General features: G+C 39.9%; 1 protein-coding gene across 3 annotated transcripts in view; it reads right to left on the bottom strand.

Annotated features, from left to right (window-relative positions):
- Positions 1–1225: 1225 nt before the first annotated feature.
- Positions 1226–24022, bottom strand: part of LOC131248532 (protein unc-13 homolog) — a 66046-nt gene continuing 43249 nt past the window's right edge. For 2 of the 3 annotated variants that reach the window (XM_058248854.1, XM_058248852.1), the window contains 10 exons: positions 23546–23663; positions 15907–16079; positions 14140–14209; positions 12943–13077; positions 11246–11352; positions 11023–11100; positions 10796–10891; positions 10068–10163; positions 9807–9990; positions 1226–1566 (listed from right to left, as the gene is read on the bottom strand). In XM_058248854.1, the coding sequence (XP_058104837.1) occupies positions 1394–1566; positions 9807–9990; positions 10068–10163; positions 10796–10891; positions 11023–11100; positions 11246–11352; positions 12943–13077; positions 14140–14209; positions 15907–16079; positions 23546–23663 (1230 nt within the window). In that variant the 3' untranslated portion in view covers positions 1226–1393. The remainder of the gene's footprint in view (positions 1567–9806; positions 9991–10067; positions 10164–10795; positions 10892–11022; positions 11101–11245; positions 11353–12942; positions 13078–14139; positions 14210–15906; positions 16080–23545; positions 23664–24022) is intronic. The other variant, XM_058248853.1, reaches the window with a different exon arrangement.

Raw genomic sequence — 24022 nt, 5'->3', positions numbered from 1 at the left:
ATAATCCAAATTGCCCAATGTTTCCAAAAGACTTGCTTTGCAGGTGGTCCCTGCATTTGGATCATCAAATCAGTTGGTGGGAGGCCCTGCTACAAGCTCTGGTAATCCAATATTTTCTCCAAATTCTTTTACATTTATCAGGAACCAACTCATGTTCGTTGTTGCAAGGTTTGAAATACCGTTTTTGGCAGCAAGAAACCCTTGATATGGTTACAATACACCCACATGATAGAGCGCATCTGGATGGTTTTGAACTTGAGAAAGAAAAACAGACCTGCAGTTTCCACCTAAGCTCTACTCGTGGCCCACCTCTTGAGCGGACCTCTTTGATTTTTGGACAGGGCATGTTAGTGGCGACCCTCACCTTATGAGTGCTCCAACCTCCACAGGCATATCCGTGCATGACTCGCCCCCTTCAATGTTTCAAAGCATTTTCATGAGGCTTGCTAGAGCTTCCTCACAGCTCTACTAGCAGCACATGGACATTAATGCATGCTCCAGCCCAGCAATAAGCTCAATCTACTCGTCATGAGGGCATCCCTCAATGCATATGAAAATGGTCAGATAGAAAGGAGACAAGCCAGTGATCCATGTTTGACAGACACCGTGGCCCTCACGAGTGTACAGCTCCTTTCCTTTTTCTTTTTCTTTTTCTTATTCTTTTTTTTTTTTCTGAGAGGCCGACTTCATTGAGGAGCCAACCTAATGCATAGATGTCCGATCTACATGCTAGATAGGCATGATCTGCATGAATATTCGCATGTAAGGTTTACCAAACCAGCCTGATATATTTTTATGTGATACACCGTTCATGATGGAAACATCATGCCCAAAAATTCCTTCATCTTAGGAGGTGACTCACGTGAGGAAAGAACAAAGAGGTGATCCACAGGCACAAGTGTGCGAGATCAGCTCATTCATCAGGTGGAACCACCATGAACATGTCCAGGCCCAAAATAATGCCAGTCTACTCATCAGTTGTGCTAATTATGGGAGAGAAAAATGCACCCTTAGATTTAGAAAAAGAAGAAAAAGATAAATTAAAAGCCTGTATTCAGTGTACAAGTGCAGCACACATGACAACTGGACCAGCCTAATTCTCGGGCGATGGCGCAGTCAGGGAAGACCTACCCCTGCCCAATGAACGGACTAGATTCGCCTGTGTAGAAAATCATGTTACAACCCAGGGTCAATGCAAAAGAGAGGAGAGGTGTACAAACTGTGCTTCCAATGAAATTAGCTTCCTTTTCCTTTATAACCAAGGGATGTGAGCCTATAATCTCACCATACCAAAACCAGGGCATGGATGTCTCTCATTTCAAAAAGAAAACCCACATTTATATTCCTATAATAATATGTGCTACACGCCAAAAGAGTCAAGTACAGCTTTTCCTCACCTAGAAGTGGTGTACTTGATTTCAGATGTGGCAACCTGAAATTTCTTTTTCATACTCTTCAAGCCCTTCATACTCGTCTCGGACCAGTGAAATGACGCACTTCTTTTCAGTAGATCTGATATAAGAGGCGATTTCAAAGTTGACTCCTTCCCCAGAAAGTCTTCATAATCTGTTGAGAGAGGTTTCAGGGCATCACCGGCAAGGTCCGAAAGCGTGGGCAGATAGAGTTAGTGGAGGAAAAGAAAAGAGTATGTTGAAATTAACAGACAAGAAGAGAGAAATAAGACAAAAGAAGTATAAACCATTTCACCAAAATGAGTCCCACTGTAAGGACCAAAACAGACAGTGGTGGGATAACAGATGAGAGATCACAATGATGCCCTTGTTCATTGAGGAATTATATGATATACTTACCGAGGTGCACTACATGCTTGGGTTCAGTTCCTACAAGTGGGATCCATATTTTGGCAATCCAGATATTGGGATGATCCAAGTCCCCTTGGATGGACACTACTGAAAAAATCACGTGGATTGGAAGAACCTGAAAACACATTTTTCAGTTGAAAGTGGACAATTGCTGTATTTCTTAATCATATATTTGAGGTCAAAAACTGATCAGGAATTTTTAAGGTATGGTCTATCCACAGGGAATCAGAAGACGAACAGTCTGGATCACTGGGCCACACTAGTGCAAACTGAAAACATGAGTAGGCGGAGCACATCCTCAGTATAGGGTCCTAAAATGCAGCACTATCAACATAATGGCGTTGGACCTACCAAAGCCCCATCCGCCACAGAAAGAAAAAAAAAAAAACTAAATAAAAGAACAGAGAGCTCTGCAAGCTCCTCATGCATGATATATATGTTAAAAAACAATTATTGTTGTGCCAATCAAATTACTTTGCATATGACAAAAATATTCCCACTTGTAAATTAAGGAAAAGCATCATCATAAAGAGATCTCAAATAATAATTTAATCCACGGTGAACTCAAACACATCCCATGCTAGACAACACCAAAAATGTGCCCCCAATCTTGCCATGTAAGTCACATATTGTATGAGCAATGCATGGGTATGTCATGGCTGCAGCATGTATGCTTGAACTGAAGTGTAGAAAGATACATCACCATTTGGTCTGTATAACATAAGAAAACCAAACCCAGATTTCTCTCATGATATTGAAGCCATCTTGTTGTTCGGATTCATTATAAAATGGGGGAAGATGATTCATATTGCCAACCCCAATTAATTGGGATAAGGCTTAGGTGATGATATCATTGTTGTCATGTGCGACTGCATATGTGCATATCCATATGCAGATCGCATATGCGATCTGGCACATATGCGATCGCATATGTGGCGTGCACGAAAATATGCAATCGCATATGCGATTGCATACAGCATATGCAATCGCATGTTGGCCAACGGTTGACACATTATTTTATTTTATTTTATTTCATTTTTTTATTTTGTTAAAAAATAACTTTTTGTCTACAAGAAGGCTTCCAAACCTCCCCCATTTGGGATATTCTCACTCCAAAACTCATTTACTCTATTCTTCTCTTACATTTCTTAATTCCAAGTGCGCTCTCTCTCTCTCTCTCTCTCTCTCTCTCTCTCTCTCTCTCTCTCTCTTGGAAGTTGGAAGATCAAGATTCAAGCACTTGTTACTCTCTCTTGTAAGTTGGAAGACCAAGATTCAAGCACTTGTTATTTAATTCATTGTTTAATTGATTTTATTTCTCTCAAATATAATTTAAATATGTAAAATTAGTTATTTAATAACTTAGAAAGTTACCCTTAATTTCTTCTTCTTCTTCTTTTTTTTTTACAATTATTATTATTATTATTATTATTATTATTATTATTATTATTATCATATTTTTCGATTTTTTTTTTAAAAAAAATTTCAAAAAAAAAAAATAAAACAAAAAATATGCGGTCGCATATGCGATTGTGCGATCGCATATGTAATCGCACATGATCGCATATGCGATTCAACAACATTGGATGATATTCAAGCCTTCTCCCCTAGAATTGTCATGGGTCAGTTGTTTCAAGCCGCAAAATGAGATGTGTTAAGCTGGGCTTGGGCCGAACCCAGCCCGTTCATTTGAAGGTTATAAATAGTAATAGAAGGGGTTTAAACCCTCAAAACCTTTTAAATAGCACTGACGGGTCTTAAAATGAGGCTAAGTAAACAAGTTGAGTTCAGAGGGACCTGGGCCTAAGAATTGGTCTTGAGTTGGGCAATTGCTTAAATTCTAGACTCATTTTACTCTTCAAAAAATAAATAAATAAAATAAATCTAGACCCATTTAGTAGTAGATTGGACTGGCATGTATTGGAATTCTTGGCCTGTTTAGTAAATGGGTTGGGCTTGGGTTCAACTTCTCGAACCCTGCTATATCCTCCAGGTAGGGGAACCTTGGTATTGGTCTGTCCACCTAGGCTAACCCTGACTAATTGCAACCTTATTAGCATACATATACATGCCAAACTGATGGGGACATCCCACGTGCACGCACACGTACGTCGCCCCCCTACGTAGTACGCACGAAGACGGAGGGCCCTACCATCGATCTGGATGGATGACGACGTTCAGGGGGCCTTCTAGCTAGAAGACAAAGTTTTAGTTTGTCGAAGTGGACCCAATAGTTAAGAAAAGCACATCATGGGATCTCTTGATTGTGACCCACTAGTCGGATTTAGATCATATTTTAGCTTTTGCTTATTTATGTTATTTAGAATATTATGAACGTTTTAGATTTCTTTAATTCGTTTTTATTTTGGTTTACTTCATCGGCAAGTAATAAGTTGCGCACATGGCGTGAGTTTTAAGGTATAAGGTTTTCCTATAAATAGGCACCCATTGTAGTTTTTTGATTCATTTAAGCTCAATAAAAATTCCTACTTTATTTTTCTGCTCTTTTCGTGAGTTGTGAGAGAATTCAGGTAGGTGCGAAGCCCTCAATTTTCAAAGGGCTAACTACCATGGTGTGAAACCACATTCCACGAGTGTTACTGACTATATTGAAAAATTCAAAGAGTACTTGACCCGCTGTGAGGTTGATGAGGACCCCATACTCACCCTTGCTCATTTTAAAAACATTAGGAGAGAATTGCTCGCCAAAGACATAGACACTATCGATTAGTTGTATCAAGTAGTGTTGGACGTCGAGCAATATCTCAAAGCGTCTGTGGGAAGGCGGTTTTATTTTCGCAATTCTAATGCTAAGGCCAATCCCACTGGGGCTAAACCTAACACTGGATATCAAAACAAATCTTCCAACAATTTGTAGCTTAGGTCCAAGGATGATAAGGGTAAAGAAATCACCGGGTCTAGTTCACAGGGAAGTGGAGCCACTAGGTGTTTTAGGTGTCAGGGGTTTGGTCATTTTGCTCACCAGTGCAGCACGAGAGCGGGCACCAAAATATTCTTTATTGATGGGCAGGTAGAAGTAGTGCCCTCAAAGAGTGATGGTGAAGAGGAAGAAAATGAGCCCGTGTGACCCCTAGTGATGAAGAAGAGGGAGCGCAAGAGTCTGCGACCCTCGCAATTATGCGTTGTGCTTTAACTCAAGCCAAGAACACTGATGACTAGCGCCGCAACACGATCTTCTACACTTATGCAAAATATGGAGAAAAGAGTTATAAATTGATCGTAGATAGTGGTAGTTGTGCCAACGTGGCATCGACTAGCACTGTGAGCCGTTTGGGCTTGAAGCTAGAAGCTCATCCTCAACCCTATAGAGTTTCCTGGGTTAACGAAACCTCCATTCCAGTATCACACCATTGTCTTGTTCCTATTCAATTTGGATCTTATAAAGACACGCTTTGGTGTGATGTTATTCCCATGGACGTTGGCCATATTATTCTGGGCAAAACATGGCTCTACGTCAGGGATGTCACTATATTGGTTGTTCAAATGTGTGTACATTCTGATTTGAGGGCAAGAAGGTCAAGCTAAACCCTTTGTCATCCAAGAGTATAACTGGAAAGGAGTCCATCACACAGGGTGGTGTGAGGGGCACGAAAGAAGTAAAGGAGTAGAAGTCCAAGTCCAAACCGCTCTATATTCTGAATGCCAAAGACTTTGAGCGAGAGACGGAGGCGGACGCAATGGTATACGCCCTTGTGGCTAGGAAGAGTGTACCAGAGGCCAGTGTAGAGTTACCTACCGAGGCCATTCAGGCAGTGCATGAGTTTCGTGATGTCTTTCCTGATGATCTACCGAATGAGCTTCCCCCTATAAGGGATATACAGCATGCCATCGATTTAATCCCTGAGGCAACTCTACCAAACCTCCCGCATTATAGAATGAACGCAAAGGAGCACGCTAAGTTGAAGAGGCAGATTGATGAGCTCCTAGAGAAGGATTTCATTTGAGAGAGCATGAGCCCGTGTGCCGTGCCCGCCTTTCTTACACCTAAGAAGGATGACATATGGAGGATGTGTGTTGATAGTAGAGACATCAACAAAATTACGGTCAAGTATCGGTTCCCCATACTATGTCTTGATAACATGTTGGATACGATGGCCAATGCTATTATCTTCTCAAAAATTGACCTCAAAAGTGGTTATCACCAAATCTGTGTACGCCCGGATAATGAGTGGAAGACGGCCTTCAAGACGAATGATGGGCTATATGAGTGACTAGTTATACCTTTTGGGTTAACTAACGCTCTATGCATTTTCATGCATGTGATAACCCAAGTGTTGAGGCCCTTTATGGGAAAGTTCTTGGTCATATATTTTGATGATATCTTGATTTATAGCATGACCAATAAGCAACACCTCAACCACTTGAGGCAGGTTTGTGGGATCCTTAGGGTCGAGAAGTTGTATGCCAACCTAAAGAAGTGCGCATTTTTGTCTAGTAGTGTAATCTTTTTAAGTTTTATTGTGTTAGCTGAGGGCATATCATGGATCCTGAGAAGGTCAAGGCCATCGTCAATTGGCCTGAACCCCGCAATACTCATGAGGTGCGCAGCTTTCACGGCTTAGTCACCTTCTATAGGCGGTTCAATCGAGGTTTTAGTTCCATTATGGCTCCCATCACGGATTGCATAAAGAAAGGAGAATTCCAATGGACAAAGGCAGCCTCGAAGGCCTTCCAAGAGATAAAGGTCAAGATGACCGAAACTCCTGTCACGCGACTTCTAGATTTCTCAAAAGCTTTTGAAGTCACATGTGACGCGTTAGGAGTCGGCATAGGAAGAGTACTTAGTTAAGAAGGGCACCCTGTCGCCTTTTTCAATGAGAAACTGAATGAGGTGAAACAAAGATATTCCACCTATGACAAGGAATTCTATGCGGTAGTGCAATTACTGCGCCATTAGCGTCACTACCTATTGCCACAAGAATTCGTCTTATTCTCAGATCATGAGGCCTTGAGATATCTAAACTTTTAAAAGAAATTGAACTTAGGCAAGCCAAATGGGTCCAATTCCTTCAAGAGTATACTTTTGTACTTAAGCACAAGGTCGATGTAGAGAATAAGCCTGTCGATGTGTTGAGTCGTCGAGTCGTATTACTCAACTCCATGAGTGTCGAAGTTACAGGCCTTGAGCACATCAAGGAAGAATATTATGAGTGTCTAGATTTTGGAGTTGTGTATGTGTCATTGTTAGAGAGTCCGTCAAGAGCTAGCAGTGAATACCTGATTTTAGACGGATACTTGTTTAGGAGTGACGGCATGTGCATACCACGTACCTCTCTCCGCGATTTTCTTTTCTAGGAGTTACATTCGGGAGGGATCGCGGGTCATTTCGGTCGAGACAAGACAATTGCCCTAGTTGAGGATAGATTTCATTGGCCAAGCCTTAAGTGAGACGCGGCCAAAATTATAGGGCAATGTCGTACTTGTCAATTGGCAAAACAAAATAAACAAAATACAGGATTATATACACATTTCCCAGTACCATTCATTCCTTGGCAGGACATCAGTATGGACTTCGTGCTTGGACTCCCCAAGACTATTCGGAAACACGATTCCATATTTGTTGTCGTGGACCATTTTTCTAAAATGGCCCACTTCATTCCTTGTTCTAAGACCTCCGATGCATCTCATGTTGCCAAGCGGTTCTTTAGTGAGGTCGTCAAATTGCATGGGTTACCAAAAACCATAGTGTCTAACCGTGACGTGCAATTCATGAGTTTCTTTTGGAAGACACTTAAGCATAAGATGAATACTAGGCTCCAAATTTCTTCTGCCTACCACCTTTAGACCATGGTCAGACTGAGGTGGTTAATATGAGCCTAGGGAGTTTACTCAGATGTTTAGTGGGGGTACACACCAAGACATGGGACACCGTACTACCCATAGCCGAATTTGCATTCAATAGTTCTGTCAATAGGTTCACAGGTCTAAGTCCTTTTGAAGTTGTTACTGGTTATAAGCTTAGGAAGCCTATTGATCTTGTCCCTATGTCTTTGTCCCATAGGCCATCAGAGTCTTTTGCGCATCACATCCATTCATTGCATCAAGAAATCAGGCGAAAGATCATTACTAGTAATGAACATTATAAATTTTCTACAGACCAGCATAAACGTTTCAAGGAATTCAATCTAAGGGACTCTGTGATGGTCCACATTAGGCCCGAGCGGTATCCTTAGGGAGCCGTTGATAAATTGCACGCACGTAGCGTTGGACCCTTCAAAATTATAAAACAAAACAGTGTCAATGCATATGTGATAGATCTTCCACCCTCCATAGGAATTAGTTCCACATTCAATGTGGAGGATCTAGTTACTTTTCAGGAGTCCACTGATACTTTGTCCGGCTCTTCGCCCACCCATCCTGATTCCCCGGACCTGTCCTTTGATACATGGCCTCTTCCCAACTTTTCTTCCCAGCCTCTACCTCCATTACCTAATCTTCCCACGCCCAGAGAGGAAATAGAGGATATCCTAGACCATCAGAAAGTTTCAACGTCGGACGGCGGGTTTCAGAAGTACCTGGTTAAATGGAAGTCACGCCTAACTTCCGACAGCACGTGGCTCACTGAGAAGGAGCTTCAGATACTTAATCTTAACATCTTAGATCGGTTTAGGAGTTTTGTTTCGTCAGTGGTAAAATCTTCGCAGCCGGGGAGAGTTGATGGGGACATCCCACGCGCACGCACAAGCACCTCGCCCCCCTTACGCACGTACGCACGAAGACGGAGGGCCCCACCATCGATCTGGATGGATGACAACATCCAGGGAGGGCCTCCTAGCTAGAAGACAAAGTTTTGGTTCGTCGAAGTGGGCCCGATAATTAAGAAAAGCCCGTCATGGGATCTCATGATCATGGCCTACTAGTCAAATTTAGATCATATTTTAGGTTTTGCTTATGTTATTTAGAACATCATGAACGCTTTAGATTTCTTTGATTGGTTTTTTTTTTTGGTTTACTTCATCGCCAAGTAATAGGTTGCGCACATGGCGCGACTTTTGGGGTATATGGTTTTCCTATAAATAGGCACCCCTTGTAGTTGTTTTGATTCATTCAAGCTTAATAAAAATTCCTGCTTTATTTTTCTGCTATCTTCGTGAGTTGTGGGAGAATTCAAGTGAGTCTGAAGCCCTCCCTTTTCGAAGGGCTAACTACCGTGGTGTGAAGCCACATTGACCCTGACTCACCCCATTCTCCCTCATCTCTCTTTTCATCTTCCACCATCCTCCATACTTCAAATTCATCTTTGGTTGCAGCAGATTTCTTCTTTGTAGCAGAATTCCAGATTTCGGCCCTGCAGGAGGGCTGAAACTTCGGCGGAGCACCATGCATAAGCCGTAGCTCGAATCGACCCGAAACTTTGGGTTTTGGAATATACCCTTGGCCGATCAGGGCCAGGAGAGTTTTTTTGCAATTGTCGCCCCCTTGTACGTGCAGCTAGGCACTTGCGCATGTGCGAGTGCCTCAGGCCCGCTATCCACACACGGGATCGTCTTTTGGCTCAGGTTTTCATTCTCTTTTATCCTCTCATATCTATTTTTCATGAACTCTAGCTCTAGATTACGTTTTCCCTAATTTGTTTGCACCTTTTTTTCACCCTAGGGTTCTTTAGATTGAAATTGGTGAATCCTTTGGGTTAGGGACTGACTGTTGTGCATGTGTGGCTGATTATTACTTATCATTGAGTGTCATTTGGTTCATAATTTTACTGATCCAGTCCTAGCCCATGTAAGCTTGGACCCGTGCCAATTCCCCTTGTTGAATATTTGAGCTTTTGTGTGAGATGTGGAATTTTCTGTGATTGTTTCTGAACTAAGTATAATCTAACGCCTGAGATCTTACATAACATCGTTTATTTTCCATGTCCTGCATCACAAACTCACAATAAGAAACCTATCTAGTTTGTAATTCCCGCACTAGAAACACATCTAAAATGCATCAGACATTTGGCTAGGGAAAGAAGATGACCTGAAGACTTGGGAAGTTGATATTGTTTTTTCAAGAACTTGGAGGCTTCTCTGTCCTTTTTATGGCATAATACACGGAGTAAGGTATCAGCATCTTCTGGAGATCTCCCTCCAGGTTTCCTACAATCCAATCCTTTGGAGATTTGCTCACTTGCACTCATCAACATTCCAATTGCAGTTTCGGTCTGAAAAGAAAGGCAAACGAATTACAGTTTCATCGATAGAAATGTGTGCGAGTAATTATTAAGCATAATACACAGACCTGAAGGGTATATAAATTTAGGATCTGTTGAGCTAATTTGGCTTCTCGCTCGACTACCGCACGAGGAAGGCCTTCTCCATTTGCTACAAAAAAGTCCTGCAAAATAACAAGCAGAACTTTAATATGGATGACCAAGAATAGAAATGATCAGCAAGAGCTGCATCACAGCAGCAGCAGCAGCAATACACGCACAGCAGCAAATGGACATGAAAAGCCTGAATGTAAAACCAAAACCTGATTATGCCAAGTAGGTCCATAATACAAGCAGAACTATTTTGAGGCTACTATTCTTTCTCAAATTTTAAGAAAATTAATACCAATATATTTATATAATGGTTGATTTGTCGGGTTATCATCGGAGACTACCTGGATAGCATTGACCTTTGCTAGCATGAGCAGGTATTTCAATCTACGCAAGTGCTTCCTTGAAAGCACGGGCACACTACTCCATGTGTGTGCCCATGTGTGTGCTTGTGGCATGGATGCAGTCTGTACAGTCAGTGTAGGTTGGGTAAAGGGGAAGGAGGCTTAGTATCTTTGGCCAATGAGAAATGAATAATCTCAAGCAAAAAATTCATACCAAGAATAGGTTCAGGGGTAGAATGCCTTCTCAGTAGGGAAGCTAGATATAGGTATCAATCAGTAGGGAGCTAGATGCAGAGGCACATTCTTCACCTTACAAACCAGTGTATAAATGACGTTGTGTTTAACTGTGTTTCAATGCATACCTTCAATATATTAAGGTCTTCTAGCATCATTGCATTATCAGTGTCAGAAAACACACGGGAAGGGCCTCCATCCAACAGTATCCAGATGTAGCCTTCCTATATATAAGAAATAAATCCCTGAATGGTTAGACTAAAAGGGAGAGAGTAAGAAATAAATCCCTGAACAGTTAACTAAGAGTGAGAGGGGGAGGGAGGGAGAAAGAGAGAGTGAGAGAAGGAGAAATTACAAATGACGCTTGACAAATGCTCAAAACAACTGGATCTCTAAGAGAATCAGCGATCAAAGCACATATATGGTCAAGGACCTGCATAAAATGCCTCATAATTATTGAATTTATCCAATCTCAATGCAGCTTGAGATGCAGCAGCACAATGAACTTTCCAAGAGATTTAATTGGGACTTTCAACATAATAAAATAATCAAGAAATAAATTTATTCCATCATCTTACAGTATCAAGTTGTGAAAGATTACTTTCCAACCGAGCACTTTCAACATCGCCTCGATACAAAGAGAACAGGAAAGAATCTCTCAGATCCCAGAAGAGGACCTTCGTTCCTAGAAATGAAATGTAGCCAACATAGGTTAATGGTCTTCTGACATAATCGGAACTATACGTGCTCAAGGAAATGTTGGTAAAAAAGTCATAAAGTCTATCATAGATCAAGGTTCTTATGATTTTCAAGTTCACTTGAAAAAGTATTAAGTAGATTTCAGAAGCAGAAGCATAGCAGTAAAGCAATAACCACAAAAGTTTTAGTTTCCAGAGAAGATAAATGTTCAAGGAAATGGCATATTTCCAACAGTGTCAGGAACAAGGCATCTGAGCTATTCAAGGGACTTAACCATTTTCTACTCGTTTTGTAGACAAGAGGCTTGTACAGTGTTTGGAGTAGTATAGAGAATTCTAGAGAATATATAAGAGTGTAGAGTACTGTATAGATTTCTGGAATGTTCTGGAGTTCTCTACTGAGTTTTGTAGAAGAGAGTAGTGTAGAATAGTCTAGAAGATTTATAGAGTATTCCTAGCCATTGGATGAATACCACTTGGCAACATCCTGGTCATCCATGTAAAGTAGCGAGAAGGTTCTTAGGTCTATGTAAAAAGGAAGTCCTCATTTGTGATAGGTACTAGATAGTTCTAAGCTTTTGAGCTCCTGAGTAATAGAAGCATTCTTCACTTCATGTCTCTCATGTGCTCCTCTTCAAAGTAGCTTGGCTACACTTGGGTGGTAGGCTGACTCATCCACTAAGGGATTTACGGGTGCCACCAATTTACACTTGAAGCACTTTGGCCGTGGCAATAAGATCAGTAAATGCAATGCTAGGTTGACCCTTGTGTTGAGCATATGCATTAAACATGCCCATCCCAATGTCAAAATGGAGTTTTTGGAATGGGTTAGGTACATATTAGGGCAAGTCAGGGGCCAAACAATGCAAGATGGGAAATTTCTTATTTGCTTACCTAGCATATTGGATGGTCTGGTGAAATCGTCAAACTAAATCTCCGAAAGAGGGAATATCCCCACTTTGAAATCTTTCAACATGGCATTTCCAAGTTGCGTTCTGCAATATAACTTGTTTGCTATTCTATGACAAGCAAATCAATCAGCAGACCAACACTGTCGAGTTGCCTTATACATGTAGATGTCCTGACAATGTAAAAGGTCATACACAAATAAAAAAAAATCTAGTAACATGTCTTTCCCTCACATAAATCCTCAACATCACATGCGGACTGGATGAGAAAGAGTTGATGAGAAAGAGTTGTTTCGTGGACAATGAGAAGTGTTAGTTCAATTGTATGTGAACAAAAGGATTTTGCGGATGCAAAGGTCATGTAGAAATAACTTTGTTGTTATCCGTTGACTTGACTTTTCTGTAGTCCGTAATGCAGATGCTTTCTAGAGCAAATTTATTCTCCTGATGGACTATTAATGCCGTCATGGAAAGGCACCCCTGATCAATAAAAGCAAGTAAATCTAGTACAGAATATACATAACTTAGCACTAGCACCTTGTTGGGTGGCCTGTAGGGGTAAAAAATATTTGATTGGCCCATAATGCACAACAGCAGTGGCCTATGAGGATATAAAATATTTAATTGGCTCATATGCAAAATTGCAAATACTCAAGTTTGCTTGCTCACCAATGAAATCACAGATCTTCGTTGTGGCTTTATCTGCAGCTTCCCTGATGCTGTTGAAGGTGGCAAATGGTTCATCAACTGACCCACTAAATGTAGGTGATCCTTCCTTTGAAGCTCCTAGAGGTTGATATTCTCCTGTGTAGGATACATAGATTGAATTCCACATCAGTAAAATTGCGAAATAAATAAGCTGTTTCTGATTGTCCAACACAACTTTCAGTTGTATATTAGATAAGTTGCCCACATACCACAGAAGACGGATCACAAGTAATGCAGTCAAGCCTAATAGAGAATGTCATATTGCCAACTACCAATTTTCACATTTCAACTAAAAATTGTTATTTCCTAGATCGAATATTGAGAAAACACTTGCATCAATATCAGGAGGGCATTTTATTAAGACAGATACACCTAATTTTATGAACCCAGATACTGCACAGATATACCATGGGTGCTGCATGGACACGGTGTGGACACATTGTACACATACACTTGAAGAATGGGACATGATATGATGCAGACATGTTTTTGAAGTATCTGGGTATCACATGCCTGAACACTATTTCTAGACTTGCGCTTTTCCATAAGAAAAACAAAATTCCATTTCAGGAAGGAAAGAGAACACACTAAAGTTTAAAGAAGAACCTTATTTTCAGAAGGCAGAACAAGAGGGGTTTTGTCCATTCTCCCTTGCCATCCCAAGCAGGCATCTATTTTTTCAAACCCAACTAAAGAACTAAAGACTGGGATGAATGACACAAGTTGATGAAGGATGATTCTCCTATGTGCTATGTGATCTCCTTCTGATCAGTCCATGAGTTGTTTTGATGAAAAATCCCACCAAGTTTGAAGGACATGGTCTCTAAAGCTAAGAGGTCGAAGATCTAAATTAGATTTAAGAACATAATTTCAAAATCTAGAGCTGGAGTATCCAGGTGTTGTACATGGGCAACATCACGTACAGCTCATACCACTGATGAAGTTAATTGTTTTATTTTCTATGAAATTGTTGTTAATGAATCTGTAAACAACAAGAAGTTGAAGAATAGTAACCAAAAAGATTGACTGGAACCAGAATATCCTAAGCTGAAGTAGACAGAATAGGAGGCCCTGCAACATCAAGCCAGATGCTGCTCAACATTGCCAAATGCTAGGTTCCAAGTCGCCAAACACAAATAGCAAGCTGAAATAACTTACTCAATGGCCTAACAAGCATCCATTGCTTCCTGATGGCATCTTCTAATGTTCTAATTTGGTTTTGAATGTACTGCATGAAAAATGAAAAGAGAAATAAAGTTAAGTACCTTGAAAATTATTTGACATGTTTGCAGAGACTGTTATTGATAAAGTAAAACAAAAAGAGTTGTTTTATGTTGAGAAAGTGACATAAGCTCTATAAAAGCTTTATATTGAGAAAAGTAGCAACATTGGTTCCACCAGTAACCAACAAGACTTGTGAAAGAAATGGACTATAGATGCACGAAGCATGAAGCGGAGTATAAACAGCTAGGAAGCGGCAACTGATTTGGATGCAGGAGTGGAGAAGCATCAGTTTCAATATGTTAGCAAGTATAAACATCAACCACCATCATTTCAAAACTAAGATGATGATAATCATGGGAGAGTAACAAGGAACCTAACTTCCATTGTTTCAGAACAAAGATGATTGATAATCACGGGAGAGTAACAAGGGACCTTTTGATGACTTTAGATGTAATAATCTTGTATATCGTTATCATTATTGTTATTGTTATTTTCATGTTATTGTTATCATCGTCATCATCATCATCATCATAATTATTATCATAATCATTATCATCATCATCATCATCATCATTATCACCATCATCATCATCATCATCATAATAATTATTATCATAATCATCACATTATTATTTTTGAATGGTTAGTCTTGCAGATTAATAGCAATGAGGTGTTAAAAATGCCAAAATTTTTAAGCCACTCTTAGATGCCTCATCCCTCCGTAAACAAGGCATGACAATTTATTTTGACAGTAGTACCAAGGGTAATCTCAGTTCATCATGGAAGGATATTCATGGTGCTAAGGATTTCCATCCTTCTTAATTTGCCTTGCTGATCACAATAACATCAAAGAACCTCCAGGACAAGTTGTAGAGTAATTATCGGTTTCATTTTGGTCCAAAAACTACAGACGGAAAGAGATGCTATCAGAGTACGGTGAAGTCATAATGGCATGATTTTGTATAATTGATTTCAACACATTTCAGGATCTGCAAGTATAAAAGAGAATCTTTATGGAAAACATAATAGGAACTACCATTATTTGAATTTGTATCTATTTATGGGACCAATGGCTCGTACAAGTAGGCTTTTGCTTCTAATTTCCTTTTCTAGAAAATGCATTTACTGACGGAAAATGTGATATTAATATGGAAGTTAAACATTGATCCAGAGCTCAGGCAACTAGCTATATGCTGCTGTCACAAAGATTTTGTTATGGAGGCTTCTTTTTACTTTTCTTCTACTTTTTTACCTCTGTTTCTTTCTTTCTTTTGTGTGGGTGTGAAAGGTTATGGTGATATTTTTCAAAGGAAAGATCACAAAACACTTGAAAATTGAAATACTTCCCTAACAAAAGCTTCTTCAAAACCACTATTTTTCAGGGGTAACTCAAAACAAGTTGGAGTTAACCTCCTATAGGACAAGCAAAAAGCACTCTTAAACCACAACAAAACATAATTTATTTTGCAGAATATGTGACCACTTTGAACAAAACATAATATATTTTTCAGGAATAACAAAATTCCACTTGAAAGTTACCCAACATCAGAGAATTGATACAGGAGTGCTGATTCCTTTTCTCATTTTCCTTCTCTAATTGGAAGAATACACACTCCACTGAAAACTAATATGATCAAGCACTGGCTACAAAAGGTAGAAGGACATGTAAGTCCCTTTTTATCAGTAGGAAATAGAACTCACATGAAGAGTGTTAAGCTTAACACAAAGTTTGGAAGTTGTCAATTCATTCAGTTGATTCTGCACTCTCTCCTCCAGAAATACATACTCAATTGACTTTTTCTTGATAAAGGGAGTCATTGCCTCCTTATAACGTGTCAATGCAGGAGCAGCAGGAAACAAGTAATTCTTGTCAACTGCAATTTCAAGGAAACTTGATCAAGATCACACATGAAGATTAATGGAAATTCATATCAAGTATCCTTAACTGAGAGAACAACTATTTACATAAGTGCAAGAATGGCTGTAAGGAACTAGGGAAAAGCTTACTCAAATACACACATCCATACACATACAATGAATTGTCATCTCTGCATTGCCATCTCAATCATCCATCACTGAAGATTCTTAAGGGTACCATTCATTCCTCGTTGTTGATGTCATGTTTAGAGTGTGATGTGTGTGAGTTGAGTAAGAATCATTATGCTACTTATCCACCACATGTTGAGAAGTGTTGTTTAGTTCCTATCTCTTTAGTTCACTTATATATTTGGGGTATAGTTAAAATATCTTGTAGGTCCAAGTTTAAGTGTTTTTATTTATTTTACATTTATTGATGATTATTTGAGAATGATAATGCTTTATTTAATAAAAGATATATCTGAATTATTTTTTATTTTTTAAGACTTTCCACATGAAAGTGCAAAATCACTTTACTCCGAAAGTGTCGTCTGTGTTTCAGATTGATCAGGCCAAGTATATGTTTCAAGCTTCTTCTTCTTCTTCTTCTTCCTCCTTTTTTTTTTCCTGAAACAAGAATCTTACATCAAACATCAACCACACACACGCCACAACAAAATAAGGTTGCATAATGGAAAAATCGCCATATCCTTGAAGTAACTTGTGCTTTCTTAATTCACATGAATGTTCTTAAGAGTTTTTGGAACAACGCAGTATTTATAACATGTTTTCTGATAAATTGGATACTCTCTCTTCTTTTCTTTTTTCTTTCTTTCTTTTTTTTAAAGGGGTCAATCACCTCACCGAGTTTTGATCACAGATACTCTGATGTTTTCTCTACCTCCTACAATTTTTTAATATGCTTATTTTGTCTATCAGTTAGAGTTTGGCCATGACAAGTTTGATTCTTGAGCGGTTAAATGTATATATTTCTTTTAATATTCACATATACAATGGGGTTATAGTTGTTATAATCGATTACTTCGAAGACAATGTATGTGTAGATGTTTACCTTTTTTTCTAATTTACCCCGTTCTTCTCAACAAATTGCAAATCTCTTGATACGGAAATCATTCTCATACATGTTGTGATCAACAAAGACATCAACCTCCATCATCTATTGCCTCTTCCATTCCTACTATGCCTCAACTGAAGGTCTACTTACAATGAAAACAAACAGATGGTATAACCGATCATGATGTTTTGTCCAACATATACTCTTCAGAAACTTGTGGTCTAGTGAGCTCTCCAGATACATCAAATATTCCTATTGCCCTAAAAGAAGACATGTACCGATCATAATGCAGGGGCATTTTCACACCGGGCTCGAGTGGGGTAGCTTGTGGGATGCAGGGGCACACTCGGGGTGACTGTGGCCCACGAAAGAGGTCTCGTGTTCGAGACTCCTCACCGAGGGTAATTAATACGCATTTCACACCAAGAGTGGGGTAGCCCGTGGGATGCGGGGACACACTCGAGGTGGGCAGTCCGTGTGATTTGGGGCCCACGAAGGGGGTTCGGCCGAGGTCCTAACCCATGAGATGTGAGGCCTGTGCTATGAGATAAAGGGATTAATTCGCTATGCTCTAACAGTTTGAGTTTTTAGAGCAAGTGGTTAATTGTCCTGCATCAAATTTGGTATCAAAGCCTAGGGTTCTTATAGGGGAATGCATTACATGTTTAGGGTAGTTTGTTTAAGTCCATCATGCGTCCAGTTTCATCATATATAGCTGTTTAGAAGTCCGTAGTTACTAATATTAGTTGCTGAAATTTCTGTTATCAGGAAGTTAGCAATTCACATTGCTATAACTTTCTGTTACTCCCTTATTTCAACAACTATATTACTAGATTTTGATAGCACTGCGTAGTTTCCTTCATATAGAGTCTCATAGGATCATCTAGTCCCATGTAGTTGCATATAGTCGTAGTTAAAAGTCCTTAGGTGGAGTTAGCAGTTGTATGCCCACATGTATGGGTCGTGGTTTTGGTTTGCACCCTACACTAAACATGGAGCAACTACAAGAATCAATGAACAAATTAACCCAGCAGGTTGACTTCTTAAGTAAGCGCTTGGAACAACGCATGGATCAACGCCTTGACCAATTTAATGACTGTGTTGCCCAAATAGAGGCCTCCTTCGAGGCAAACCCACCATTGGGAAAGATGTTCAATCTCAGGCAGGTGCTCAGGAGCTTAGACCAAGGAATGAAGGCGGCCAAGGAGATGGTCATGGGCGTGCACCTGTGTACCCACTCCGTGAGGGACATCATGAACAATATGACCCAGATGCGCAACTCCTCAAGGGAGTTAAAGTAGATGCCCATTGGACCCTAAAGCCTTTTTAGATTGATTGGCGGATATGGACCACTATTTTGAGTGGTATGATATGACATATGCTCGTCAAGTCTGATTCGTCAAGATGAAGCTTGTGGGCCAAGTAAAGAGGTTTTGGGCGACCGTAGAGCGATAGAAAGAAAGAGCAAGGGAACTCCTAATAGTCCATTGGGAAGAAATGAAAGAAACACTTAAAGAGAAGTACATCCCTTTCTCTTATCGCTTGTGGTTGATTAAGGAGTGGCATTCTCTTCGACAGAGTTCCATGAGTGTTGCTGACTATATTGAAAAGTTCGAAGAATACTTGATCCGTTGCGAGGTTGATGATGATCCCGTACTCACCCTTGCTAGTTTTAAAACGGGCCTCCGTCCTGACATTAGGAGAGAATTGCTCGCCAAAGATATAGACACTATTGAGCAGTTGTATCAAGTAGTGTTAGACGTCGAGCAATACCTCAAGGCATCTGTGGGAAGGCGGTTTGACTTTCGCGATTCTAGTGCTAAGGCCAACCTCTCTGGGGCTAAACCTAACGCTGGATACCAGAACAAACCTTCTAACAGTTTTTAGCTCGGGCCCAAGGATGATAAGGGAAAAGAGATTGTCGGGTCTAGCTCATGTGGGAGTGGAGCAACTAGGTGTTTTATGTGTCAGGGGTTTGGTCACTTTGCCCAACAGTGTGGCACGAGAGAGAGCACCAAAGTATTCCTTATTGATGGGCAAGTAGAAGTAGTGCCCCCAGAGAGTGACGGTGAAGAAGAAGAATATGAGCTCGTAGATACCCCTAGTGATGAGGAAGAGGGAGCGCAAAAGTCTGCAACCCTCGCAATTATGCGTTGCACTTTGGCTCTAACCAAGAACACTGATGACTGGCGTGACAACACGATCTTCTATACTTATGCAAAATATGGAGAAAAGAGCTGTAAGATGATCGTAGATAGTGGTGGTAGTTGTGCCAATGTGGCGTCGACTAGCACCGTGAGCCGTTTGGGCTTAAAGCTAAAAGCCCATCCTCAACCCTATAGAGCCTCCTGAGTTGATGAAACTTCCATTCCAGTCTCGCACCATTGTCTTGTTCCTATTCAGTTTGGATCATATAAAGACACACTTTGGTGTGATGTTGTTCTCATGGATGTTGGCCATATCATTCTGGGCAGACCATGGCTTTATGACAGAGATGTCACCATATTTGGTTGTTCAAATGTGTGCACATTCTGGTTTGAGGGCAAGAAGATCAAGCTAAATCTTCTGCCACTCAAGAACACGACTGGAAAGGAGTCTACCACACAGAGTGGTGTGAGCGGCTTGAAAGAATTGAAGGAGTCAAAAGTCCAAGTCCAAACCTCTCCATATTCTAAATACCAAAGATTTTGAGTGAGAAACGAAGGCAAACTCGATGGTATACGCCCTTGTGGCTAGGGAGAGTGTACCAAAGGCTAATGTAGAGTTACCTACTGAGGCCATTCAGGTAGTGCATGAGTTTCGTGATGTCTTTCCTGATGATCTACCGAATAAGCTTCTCCCTATGAGGGATATACAACATGCCATTGATTTAATCGCTGGGGCGACTCTACCAAACCTCCCGCATTACAAAATAAACCCAAAGGAGCATGCTAAGTTGAAAAGACAAATTGACGAACTCCTAGAGAATGGTTTCATTCGAGAGAGCATGAGCCCGTGTGTCGTGCCTGCCCTTCTTACACTTAAGAAGGATGGCACATGAAGGATGTGTGTTGATGGTAGGGCCATTAACAAAATCACAGTCAAGTATCGATTTCCCATACCGCGTCTTGATGACATGTTGGATATGATGGCCAATGCCACTATCTTCTCAAAAATTGACCTCAAAAGTGGTTATTACCAAATCCGTGTATGCCCTAGTTATGAGTGGAAGACGGCCTCCAAGACGAAAGACGGGCTATACGAGTGACTAGTTATGCTTTTTTTGGGTTAATTAACACCCCAAGCACCTTCATGCGTGTGATGACCCAAGTGTTGAGGCCCATCATGGGGAAGTTCCTGGTTGTATATTTTGACAATATCTTGATTTATAGCATGACCAAGGAGCAACACCTCAACCATTTAAGGCAAGTTTATGGGATCCTTAGAGCCGAAAAATTGTACACCAACCTAAAGAAGTGTGCATTTTTGTCTAGTAGTGTTATCTTCTTACGTTTTATTATGTCAGCTAAGGGCATATTGGCGGATCCCAAGAAGGTCAAGGCCATAGTCAATTGGTCTGAACCCCGCAATATGCATGAGGTACGCAGCTTTCACGGCTTACCACCTTCTATAGGCGGTTCATTCGAGATTTCAGTTCAATTATGGCTCACATCATGGATTGCATAAAAAATTGAGAGTTTTAATGGACAAAGGCATGGTTTGACATGTTAAATAAGGTTGTATTAATCTATTGCTACATTCTAAGTCATGCTGATTATTCCATTTTTCTAGGAAGGGTATCTCAAGTCTCATTATGCCTGTAGTATATGTGCATGATATTGTTGTTACTGGAAGTGACAACAAGGGGATTAAATAATGAAATAAGTATTTTCCATAACATTTTCTCATAAAAGATCTGGGCCATCTTCGATACTTCATCGGTATAAAAATAGCCAGATCCAAAGGAGTTAATCCATCTCTAGGGAAATATATTCTAGATTTACTCATAGAGAAGATCTTTTGAATTCACTCATGGAAATTGATCTTCTTAGGACCAAGCCAGTTGATAATCCAGTGGATCCTAACCACAAGCTTGTAAGTGATCAAGGAGCTGCAATAGAGGATACGGGGATGTACGAAAAATTGGTTTGAAAAACTTATTTACTTAACTATTACTCCATCAGACATATTCGACGCAATGAGAGAGCGTGGTAAGCCAATTCACGAGTTCTCCAATAGTACCTTACGTGGAAGCGGTCATTCGAATTTTGCGTTACCTAAAACCAACATCAGGTCAAGGAATTTTGTATAAATGAAATGGTCATTTTCAGGTCATAGAATATTTACATGCAAACTAGGCAGGTTCCGTAGCATATACACAATCCACTACTAGATACTATATGTATTTGTGGAAGGAAATCTAATTACATGGAAGAGTAAGAAGCAAAGTGTGGTGGCCTGATCAAGTGCCAAAGCAGAGTATTGAGCAATGGCTCATACCTCATGTGAGTTGATGTGGATCAACAAATTGTTGTAAAAAATGGGATTTACAGTGCACCTACCCATGCAGTTATGTTGTGAGAATCAAGCTACTTCACACATGGCAAACAATCTAGTCTATCATAAAATAACTAAATACATCGAAGTCAACTGTCACTTTATATGTGAGAAAGTTTTCAGTGGTGAAATTTCTACTCCATATGTTCAATCGCAGGACCAATTTGCTTATATGTTCACCAAGGCTCTTCATTCCACTCAGGCTACACATATATATCTCAAGCTAGGCATAGATAATATCTATGCTCCACCTTGAGGGGGAGTATTAATGAACGTGATATGGGCCCACTAAAATGGATTATTTTGGTGTAGGACATATAGGGGATTTTTGCTTTTCTTATTAATGGCATTTCTCTAGTTATGAAAATTTCATAATATAAAAGAGATAGGGGGGGATTCCTAACTTCAATCCATTCCCCTCTCTCTATGTTCTCTTCTTTTCTCTCTTTCCTCTTTTCTATTTCCATCTCTCTTCCCACTATTTTATAGTTTCCATGAAATCAACTCCATGCAATAGGTAACATAGTCATAGCAACTTAATTTGTACATCTATGTTTACCCTGTTTGCCTCATCTGATAGTTTGTCCATTCTTCTTTAGTCTTCACTTAGGTCAATTGATTCCACAGGGAATAAAACCTGAAAGTTTATTGAGGTTTTAATGTAATATTTTACTCTACGATAAGGTAAAACGAATAAAGCTAGAAACCATTAGCAGTGAAACAGCAACATAGTAAGAGAGTCCATTTTTCGCTCTCCTCTTTATTTGGAACCCCTTTACCTAGCCACATAACATGGGCAGGTAAGCTGTCGCATCCTGGTGGTATCAGGCGCCATTATCATCTTATCCCTTTCATTCTATCTTCTATGTTCATTATTACAGGTTAATGAAGTTAAAGTCTACATCAATCAGAAAGTATGACCTAACCCAATTCTTACTCTATAAAAAGATGGGATTAGGGTTAGGTAACTCAAGTTGGTCAAGATCTAGTTCACCACAGATCCTTTGAAATTTGTTGCTGAATGTAACTGATGCTCATGTAACTCTATTCTCCATTAATTTAGTTGCAATCTTACATGGTTTGTTTAGTTTAGCTTATTTTTCATGCTTTCCGTTGTTAGAAAGCTAACAAAGTAGTAACTAATTGTAGTTACACAAATATGTCAGTCAACAAGCTCTGAATGAGAATTTAATCAATAAGTAACTAAATAAACATATTCATTCTCTTATCATTTTGATGTGTCAGTCAATTAACCAAGACTAGAACCATTCAATTATCAATTTGAAAGTAAGTAGTTACCAGCCTTTGTATCAAGCTGACATAAGAAAATAAGAAACGGTTACATGAGATTTGAATATTGCTATACAATATGAATGCCTGCCATATGAGCATAGTTTTGTATTTAGATATAATAAGAAGCTGAAAGCCTCTGGTAAACAGTACATCAAATAGACAAGCGCATGCAAGATAAAGATCACAGCATCTTCTATAAAGATGACAGAGCCTCAGCTTCAAAAGAAATTATGATGAACCCAGACCCCAAACAGGGAGTACTAACATAAGAGTAAAGTGAAAGGTTATTTGGTAAAACTGGTGGCTGGGGTTGTTTGCTGAGGGATGTCAACAATGCATCCAGTGCAATCATCAAAGAGATCAACAAGATAATTGGTCTGAGATCAGATAAAACAGCCAAATGCATATACCTTTCCAGAAAAGGAAAGTAAAAAGGTTCCAAAAGTTAATAATTTTACGTAGTATATAGTTTTCATTCTTCTACAGACTAAAGCCTAAGCTTTGTGAATGAATGCTTACAAGGAGTAAAATTCAGCTAGCAGGCATTCTAGTAAGATGACAAGGAGCATCATACTATACCTAGCTGACTGGTCAGTTTCAGCAAGTACGCTTGCAAGCTCCGAACAATCCCAGATAGTAGAGATTTCAAGTGTGTGATATCCATTGGGAGGTTCAAGTTGAAGAACTGATCGATCGTCTGCAAGTCACATGAAAGTCAGATCTGAAGTTTAAACATGGAATAGAACTACCAATTAGCAAGTGTGATACATAAATCATAAACGATGCACACTGAGAACTTCCAAATTGAAGCTGACAGTTAAATCCAATCAAATGAAATTGAAAAGGCAATAAGAAGATACCTAGTGTCAAACCACAGTAGAAGTTGGGAGAGTTGGACTGGAAATATTATTTTGTTTGGGGCAACCATAGCTAGTCTACTTCCCTTCCTAGAGAAAATCACATGAATGGGGGAGTCAGCATTGGCAATAATAGAGGAAAAGGCTGGGCCTTGTTATCGAAGTGGTGGTGGTGATTCAATAATGAGAAGGAACCATT

This window comes from Magnolia sinica, chromosome 6 (assembly GCF_029962835.1).
Source record: "Magnolia sinica isolate HGM2019 chromosome 6, MsV1, whole genome shotgun sequence".
Taxonomy (NCBI): Eukaryota; Viridiplantae; Streptophyta; class Magnoliopsida; order Magnoliales; family Magnoliaceae; genus Magnolia; species Magnolia sinica.
This window is presented reverse-complemented; position numbering and strand designations above follow the sequence as displayed.